Source organism: Cricetulus griseus, chromosome 3 (genome assembly GCF_003668045.3).
Source record: "Cricetulus griseus strain 17A/GY chromosome 3, alternate assembly CriGri-PICRH-1.0, whole genome shotgun sequence".
Lineage (NCBI taxonomy): Eukaryota > Metazoa > Chordata > Mammalia > Rodentia > Cricetidae > Cricetulus > Cricetulus griseus.
In genome coordinates, this window is record NC_048596.1 from 98042023 (window position 1) to 98051218 (window position 9196).

Consider the following 9196-nt stretch of genomic DNA (forward strand, 5'->3'; position numbering starts at 1 on the left):
ATTTTTCCAGTTCTGAACACCCTGACCAGGGCAGAACACCAGTTGCCCACATACACACAGGTGGGGACTCAGCAGCCCTGTCACCCTTTAGCCTTGTGGCGGGTGACCTCCTGGGGAGGTGCTCCTGAGATTTTTTTCCCTCCTTGGAGGCCCAGGTTCTCACCACACACACACACACACACACACACACACACACACACACAGAGAGAGAGAGAGAGAGAGAGAGAGAGAGAGAGAGAGAGAGAGAGAGAGAGAGAGAGAGACTCTTCTCCTGAGCTCTCAGAGGTGAGACCAATTTTACCCACTCACCCCAGAAGCTCTGTCTCCTCCTTTTCCATCTTTGTTGCTGGTCCTTTTCCTTCCACCCTTTCCCTGCCCAGGCCTTATCATCCCAAGCCTGGTCCGCAGCAGCCTAAACCTCAGTCTCCACTCCAGGGAGCTGCATGTGCACACAGGTCTGACATCGCATCCCTCCTCCCATCTCCTCTGCCTCATGCTGGCTCCCTGGAAAACACCCAGAGTCCCCAACATGGTCTGTAAGTCCTGAAAATGTTGGTCCTTGCCAGCCTCACCAGCCACATCTCCTGTCTCTTGATGTCCCTTCCCCGCCTTCCATCCATTCAACTTGTCCACCTTGGCAGTCTAAGATCCAGCTCCATAAGTAGAAACATGGGGCTTGAGAGGGTCATCCTTCTTCCCTCTGTCTGCCACCAACAAGCCATCACAGTTACCGTCCTCCTTTCTGCTCAGAATGTTCTCCATGCTCATCTCTCAGATTTGTTTCTCTCTGAAGGCTCCTGGCTTGCCCTTTCTCTAACTCTGGGCTGAACGAGGGCCCCAGTTGGCTCTGCCTTAATCACATACATCAGTCTCTGTCTGGGTCCCCTCCCTCCTCAGCCCTGGCACCTGAGTCTGAGCTACCTGCCACAGGTTAGGTGATGTAGTGTTGCCCAGGCTCAGGGAAGGTATGGAGAACCCGATGGCCATTTCTTGCTCATCTCACCCACCCTTCATACTGGCCTAGCATCCACCTATGAAGGCCTAGAAGTACGTAGAGTATGGTTAGTACAGGCAGAGCAGGAGGTGTGAGAAACCCAGGAGGCTGGCCTAAACACTTCCAGGAGATGAGGACAAGCTACAGAAAGCATTCAGCCCAGCCCCAAAGCCACCAGAACAGCCATGAGAGTAAGGAACAAGTTTACCATGCTGGAGACCAAGGGTTTCTCAGGCTCGTGGGAGCAGGTACCAAAAGAACTGGCTGAGCATTCAGGGAAGGCTTCCTGGAAGAAGGGCTACTTCTTTCTTGTTTGAGAAAAGGAAGGCAGTAGAAATGAGAGGTTGGGAGGAAGGGACAAGAGCATGGAAAAGAAAGCCTTGTCTCTGCTTGTTCTGTACTCCAGGGAGTTCAACATCAGGAAAGGACAGGGGTGGGGGGAGTGAGGACAGCAGGGAAGTATGGACATAGCATGATGCTCACACCATGGCCAGGGCAAGCATGGCTGGTAAGCTGGCAGGCAAGAGTGCCCCAGCTGTGGCTGGGAAGCATTTCCTGTCTCTTTGCCAGGGGGGGTCATTAATAATCATTTACCCGCCACAGGCAGCTCAGAGGCCAGCCAAGGAACAGCATGATGCTGGGGCCAGAGCCCAGCCTGGTGGCCAGGAGAGCTGGACAGTGGTATGAGCCTTGCCACGTGCTGTGAGTCCTGGCCCAGCCATCTCCTCTCTCTTTTCTGGGAATGTTAGAGGGAGGAGGTTCTGAGGAGGGTGCTGCTTTAAGTCCCCTCCCTGCTCAGGATCTGTTTCTCTAGCTGACAGCATGGGCTGCCAACCCTCCAGGGCAGTCATGGACATCCGATGGCACGTAGGAGACAGACAAAGCCAGGGACACAGGAAGCCATATCCTGGTGAGGTGGACATAGAAGGCTTCATAGAAACAAGTGCAATTTAGGCTGGGAACTGCTGAGGGAGGAACCAGCTGATCCAGGCAGGAGGAGGGGGCTGCTGCATACAGAATGTCAGAATTCCACACCATGATCCTAACTGTACCTGTGTGGCACAGAGTAGGGCCACCATCAATGCTTGTAGACAACTGTATGAGTTAACCTGTTAGGCAACCCATCCTCGAAGGACCCCAGAAGTTAGAAGGAACTAGCTAAATAATGATGATAGTGGTGACAATGACAATTATGACAGTGACTCAGCCAAAGAAAATGGATAGAAAAATGTTGCAAGAAGCCGGGGACCAGGACTGGCAACCCAAAGCCAGGCAGTGCTGCCCTTGCAGTTGGCCAAAAGCAGAATCTTTTCTCACCTCAGTTCCCTCACTTTCTCGCATTGCTTCCAAGGCCCAGCTTAAGCATACTCATTTGAAGAATCTTCTAGAATCTAGAGGGTAATGCTAAAGTGTAAACCCTAGCCCCTTTCTGGCTAAGTGGGGTGTTTCTGTGCCTCCAGCCTTAGGAGTTCTGAGTGTTCTTTAATGCCTGTCAAGAATGCCCAGAAGGGCTTGTCCAGAGCCTTCTGTGCAGAGTATGATGTGAGTCTCTAGTATCTGGGACCTCTGCCATCAGACTACGGGATCCCCAAAAGTTTAATCAGGTCAACCTTTCTGGTAATGGCCTCTACAAGAACAGTGTTGACTTCCCCATTATTTGTGGGGTCAATAAAGGCAAACATAGACTGAGGTCTTTTTTCCCTGTGGTAACACAGAGAAGGGGAGAGGAAAGAGGAAGGAGCATGGAAAAGGAGGGTTTTGGCTGCTCAATGACTCAGAAAGAATACTGGATCATCCCAGTTCTAATAGTATACAATTGGTAGGCTTGGTCAACTGCAAGTCCAGTCCGGATTGTTCTGGCATAGAGAGGTACCTCCAGAGACATCCAAGCTCTTGGCCAGTGCTAGACCCTCCCTTCTGCCCAGGCTGTAGTAAACACAGTAGACTTGCTGACACGTGTATCCTCTCCCCACCCCTTCCAAGCCTGGCCCCAAACACGGGACAAGCTAAGAGGAAAAGAACAAAGGTTCCCTGACCACAACATCACCCGCCGCCCGCCTGTCCAGCGCCTGCTCAGCAGGAAACTCAAGACAAAGGCTTTGGTCAAAATGAGGAGGGTGAAGGGCAAAGGGTAGGGGCAGCCTGGGTTGGGAGGGCAGGCGAGGGCATCTCTAGGGACCTGATTAGGAGGAAAGCAAGAACAGGAAGGCAGCCAAGCCCTCCTTGCACACATACGTCACTGCACAAACATTTATGGGGCACCTGCTGTATTCCACACATGGACAAACATAATATACCTCTTTCTTCACACCACACACCTTAGGCACACACTTCATTACCCAGACAGACCTCAGCCCCGCCCCCAAGGCATCCTCAATTCATCTTAACTCCCAGTCCACGCTTCACACTCTCCTCATCATGTTCTCCTCAACAGTTCACAGGGAGAAAAGATCTTCGAACCCACACCTCACACTGAAAAGTCACACAGCTCACACACACCCACACTTCACACCACACTCAGATTCTATCTCCCCCCATGCACCTCACACACCTCACATTCAACTCCCTAGCCACAGATGCATGCATCCAATTAAATTACACACACACACACACACGCCACTCAGAGGCATGAGGCACAGGCAGACATACTCTGCATAATATGCATGCTTAATGTCATACCAAAATATCACACATTTGTAGACACACAAAGTTCCTCAGCCTGCAAACTGCCCACTCCTGCCCACCCTCCAACCTGATCAACCAGCTTCTTGGTTAACCAAATCCCTTAGTCTTGGCTGCACCCTTTCTTGCCCAGACTTGCATGAACAGTCACCATAGACACGTGGCACTCAAACACCAACACACAGGTCCAAATATAATCCCCAAGCAAACCCAAGATGTACCATCATGACCCTAAACCACCAAGGAGGCTGCAAGCACACCCAGACACAAACCTCCTCCACTCTTCTCTCACAGGACATCCATTCAAAACCGACAGGACCATACTAGAACTCTTCCTGGCTGCATACCGCAGTCAAATAACATCCATAGTCACATATCCAGTCTTCAACATGCAAGCTGTCCCTACAACATCACACTGTCATGACAGACACATAAGAGTCACTGTTCTACAACTCCACACCCACAATTTTGCCACACACAGCATGTTAACACCATAGGCTCATAATTTCCAGACCATAATCCCCCTACAAAGAATCTCACTCAAATGATGTAATCATACATAGCACAACACACGTGATTACACAAAAGGCACACCCAACACACACTATACACATTCCGCAACACACACAAGCACATACGCCCCAGGCTCACCCATCTTGACCTCACCACAGGTCAGGAGCATCAGCTTGCAGTCTACTTCTTTCTCCATTCCAAACCCAACTGCCACAGTCACCACCAGGACAGCAGAAATAAGGGGGTTATAAATTCAAGTGCCCGTGTCCCACCTCATGATCCCTACTCACCTCGTATCCTGGGAACCCTTGGGGGCAACATTCGCCGTGTTTAAACCCTTGTACCTGAATCCATCCCATGCCATGCCTGAGAACCCAGGTACTGGTGGAGGTCCTAGACACTCCAGCCCTGTCCTCTGATCCTGTCCCCTCCTCAACCCAAAGTAGAGGCAAATCTATAGGGAAGGCATGGTCACAGAAATGCCCTGGAACAAACAGAAACCTATAGAAATGGAAGGACTGAACAGATCAAGAGAGGTGGGCAATCTGGAGCAACACACTGATCAAGAAAACAGCAGAGGGGCAGGACAATGAGCTAAAGAATTTGAGAGAACTGGAAGAATAATGTGGGACCACCACACCTCGAGAGAAACAAGAGGTCAGGAGGCAACAGGAGGAGACTGGAGGTCTGTGTAAGAGAGAGATAGGAACTGGGAGGGAGCAGTCTGGCAGAGGAGAGAGAAGCTGGGGTAGAAAAGGGGCTTGGACCCTTGAGTTGGGTTGAAGATGGGGACTAGAGTCTAGATGATGAGAAGAATGGGGGAGTGAGGCTATAGAATAGAAGAAGCTAGAGGTTTTGGGGTGAGGTCCTTCTTTTGAGGTAGCGCTCCTTGTTGCTAGGGGACTAGGGGATATGGGTGTGCCTGGAATCTGACATTTAGAGGGCCAGAGGTTTGGGAAGTGGGGGTCCCGTTAACCTGAGGAGGGAGCTCCAGGTTTGTACAGAGCTGTCCGTGTGGGCTGGGGGTCCCACCATGGACTGAGAGTTCAAGGCTTGGGGTGGAGGAGTTCCCGATGCAAAAAAGAGTCAGGATCTAGAGTGGCGTTTGGGCTGTGAGCTGGAGAATCAAGGACCCCCCTCTGGGTATGGCTGCAGTCCTATTCAGTACAAGATTGGTTCAGAACTAAGAGAAGGTCCCCCTTTTGCAGGAAGGTTCTGGAGAGGGTGGACCATAGGGTAGACGACTATAAGCTCTTCAAAGATCGGGCCCTGGCTGGCTCTCCCCGGACACCCGGTTCTCCCTGTTAACCCAGAATGGGGGGGCCCCCCTACCTGCAGGCTGTCGGCGCATGGCTGCGGCGGCGGCGGCTCGTCCGGCTTGAGGAAGACCTGCTGGCCCCGCCTGAGGAATTGGACAACAGCGATGAGGATGTGGTGCAACACCAGGACCATGCTCGCAGCCGCCCGCCCGCCCCGCCAGCAACGGCCCGCTGCGCTCGGTCAGCGCGTCCGCAACAGCTTCGCCGGTCCGCGCGAGGGTCCGCCCTGGTCCCGCCCCGCCCCCGCCCCGCCCCGCCCCAGGCCTGCAGGCCCCGCCTACGTCCCTGCCACCAGGGACAGCACCTCAACGTCTTCCGAAGATAGGACCCCACCAGACCCCGGCGGGCTCGCCCCCTGCCAAGCCTGCACCCTCCCAAGACTCCTCCAGCGGATCGGCTATGGGGGTCCCCTCTCCTCGGTCGCCTCTCAGCCTTCGCTGCCCTCCTCTTGTCCCATCGCCACTCATCCTATTCGGCAGAGCCCCTCCCAGAGTCCCGCGCACTGTCGCACCACATTCTCTCCCCATCACTTGGACTTCAGTGGGGCCAGAGCCCCAAGGCCGAGTCCAGCGCAGTGCAGGGAGAGGGGCCGCGGCCGCAGTCCAGGAGCCCTGAGGTCCCTTCTCTCCTTCCAGTGCAGAAGGTAGAGGGAAAGGGAGGAGAAATTTAGAGGTCGCTCCAAAATGGGACGAGCCCTGAAGCTGTAGCAGATCCCTGAAGGAGACACGTGCTCCCTGACACACACAGTCGCACCATTCCCAAGTGTGGGGTGAGGGCACTGGGTCCCTAAGGCCACCAGGTAGGTCTGCATCGGCGTTCCGGAAGACTGAAGAGGTTGCAAGACCCAGGGCCACGTAGTCCGCAGTTCCGCGGTGGGACCCCGCAAGCTGGGAGCGCATTTCTCCGCAGAGCGGCCTCTGTGCTCAGGTGCTTGCGGCAGCCGTGACTCTCCTGCGCCCCCTGGTGTCCTATGGCGGCGGTGCATCCAGACCCCAGTTGCAGTAGGCAAGAGGGATGAGGGTACATTAGTGGCATGCTACCTGGTGCAAACTCCTTGCCTGAACCAACCTGCTTTCTAGCCTCTGCTTGCCATAAGAGGTGCTAGGGCATAGGATGTATCTAGGTTGAAGGGTGAATTTGCGTCTTCCTTCATGTTGCCGTCATGACTTTAGCCAGATCCCTTTCGCATCTTGCTGGGCCTCAGTTGTCCCACAGGATTGCCAGAAAACCCAAACTTGGAATGATGGTGAGGCAGACAGACACAGACTCCTGAATGTTCTCATTGTGACCTTCCCTGATCCTCCTTCCTGCACCACTACCCCTCTTTCTCTACTTCCCTTTCCCCCTGCCCTTGGGAGGTGACTCATTGAGCCCCCAGGCTCCCCACCTCACTGATTTATTCATCTGGGCCCTTTCCCCCTGGGGAGCAATTTCCTCAGTATTGAGTCACTGAGCCCAGTGCTGGACACGGTCCCGGCACCTGGCACAGGCTTGGAAGTGTCCTGGCTGTCCCAGTAGCTCCAGGGGTGAGTGTCCATACACAGATTTTTTCCCTCCTTCTTGCTGAGGCATGGCTCCAAGCGTGCTTATTCCTGTGTTCAAAATCCTTATGGCTCCCTACTAGCACATAAAGCCTAGATCTCTGTTGGCATTACAGACCTTCCAATACTGACTTGTCAATCAGCTCTGACACCTCCCATCTCTTGTTTTTGTACGGCCAGTTTTATTCGGATAACAACTGCCTGGTTCTCCCCTCCTGGTCTGTCCTGTGCCACCCTATACCCTGCTCACCATTCAGGAGCCACTCGGAGGCTATCTGTTCTAGGAGCCCTTCTCTGGATGTCACCTCAGTGATCTACAAAGCCCTTCCTGGGAGTTGCATCTTGGGAGAGCTGAGGGCATGATCTAGGCCAAGCCAATGTGTTTTATTGCATCTTCAAAATAGGACAGTTTGTCCTCCACATTAAGTCTACATAGAACATGACATAGGCTAAGGTGTGTAAAGGTTCTGACTCCTCCCCCAAAGGTCTCCCTTCTCTTGTCTGGCCTCAGTTTCCCCCTGTATAAAAAGGGATGGCCAATATGGTGACTGTTCCTCAGGCCCAGTACACAAACTGTCACATGTCACTGGCTTGGTCCCTAGGCTTTGGATAGCCAGGGTGGGACACAGGTGCCCAGGAGGTGTCTGCACAGTTATTGGCCAGAGCTACTGATTCTTCGGGGCACTTCAGCTCAGCCCTGCAGTCAAGAGCCAACCCCAGCCTGGCACAGCACTTTCTCCTGAGAAGTTACTCTTAAGTCCTACTCGAGTCTCTCCTACTTTGGTGACTAGAGCCCCAGATGTACATTCTGTCTCCCTCAATTCTTTGTGTACTGGTTGTTCTGATTCAAGCATTCTTCAGGGGGACTAAGTGAGTACTCATTGGGTCATAAGCCTGCCACATGACTGTGGACAGTGTAACTATCTGGGGCTCCATTGCCCCTTCTGAAATGCTAAAAAGCCTAGAGTCAATAAACAAGCAAATGAGCCTCTTTAGCATTTGGTAGCATTTAGCATTTAGCATAAGGTCATCTTCACCTTAAGTCCTCAAACTCCTTGACCAGACCCCTCACGGTTGGGGCAACCCAGGCTCTGCCAAATTGCAAAGGGAAGGGGCCTTGCCAAACTCTCATGGAGTGATGGCACTCAAAGGTTAAGTCTGGTTCCCCTGGAATCCATCTAGATCCCAAGTCTCCCTATTTCTATAGTCCAGGATCCACTCTGCTTGGCTCCCCCTTTCGATTCTAATGTACGTGCTGATCTGAAAGCCCAGGATTGGATTCTGGCTGATCCCTGTCCCATGAAGGCAAGAGTCAGAACTAGCCCTTAAGATCTGAGTTTCATATCTAGGCCTAGGAGGCTTCAACACCTGGCGAGTGCATATTATCACTGTCTCTGTGTCTCTTTAGCATAAAGAGACCCAATGTGTGTGCATGTATTGTGTATGCATGTGCACATGTATGTGGGTACACAAATGTGCGTGGGTGAGTGCTTGCATGCAGAAGCTGGAGAACAGACTCAAGGGTCATCCACAAAAAATGCTGTCCACCTCCTTTGAGATGGTGTCTCTCATTTGGCCTAGAGTGCGTCTATTAGGCTAGATTCTCAGTTGGCAAGCAAGGCCCCAAGAATCCTCCAACCTCTGGCTCCCCAGTACTGGGATTACAAGAACACCACCACAACCATCATTTTCACATGTGTTCTAGGGATCAGACTGAGTTCCTGGTGCTGGGGAGACTAACATTTCACTGACTGTCCTATTTCCCCAGTCCTATTAGCCAGGTTTACAGATAAGGAAAACTAAGGCAAGGGGAAGCTAAGGAAGTTGTTCGTGGTCACACAACTGGTAAACAGTGAAGCCAGATTTCAAGCCCTGGCTGCTTACCATCTGTACCTTACATTCGTGCTCCATGCTTAAGGAAAAGAAGGTAAGAAAAATGGACTTTCCATACACCTTCATCCCCAACAATGCAGTGACTGAGGGTCCAATTCTTCCAGTCCCTCCATCCTCTGTTCATCTCTGACACCAGGAATCCCACCCCCAGATGTCCTCTGCAGCCTTCTTCTTGTCTCTCTACCTTAGGGCCCACTTGGCTCATACTAGGTGCTCCTCTAAACCCCTGCCCTAGACAGGATATTTATGGAAAA

General features: G+C 52.5%; 1 protein-coding gene across 5 annotated transcripts in view; it reads right to left on the minus strand.

The window, feature by feature from the left end:
* Nucleotides 1–6422, minus strand: part of Pde2a (phosphodiesterase 2A) — a 62169-nt gene extending 55747 nt beyond the window's left edge. For 3 of the 5 annotated variants that reach the window (XM_035442338.1, XM_035442339.1, XM_027407828.2), the window contains exons 1-2: nt 6262–6422; nt 5522–5591 (exon numbers count right to left, since the gene is read on the minus strand). In XM_035442338.1, coding sequence (XP_035298229.1) covers nt 5522–5591; nt 6262–6407 — 216 coding nt within the window. In that variant the 5' untranslated portion in view covers nt 6408–6422. The remainder of the gene's footprint in view (nt 1–5521; nt 5592–6261) is intronic. The other 2 variants (XM_035442340.1, XM_027407831.2) reach the window with 1 other exon arrangement.
* Between the last annotated feature and the right edge of the window lie 2774 nt (nt 6423–9196).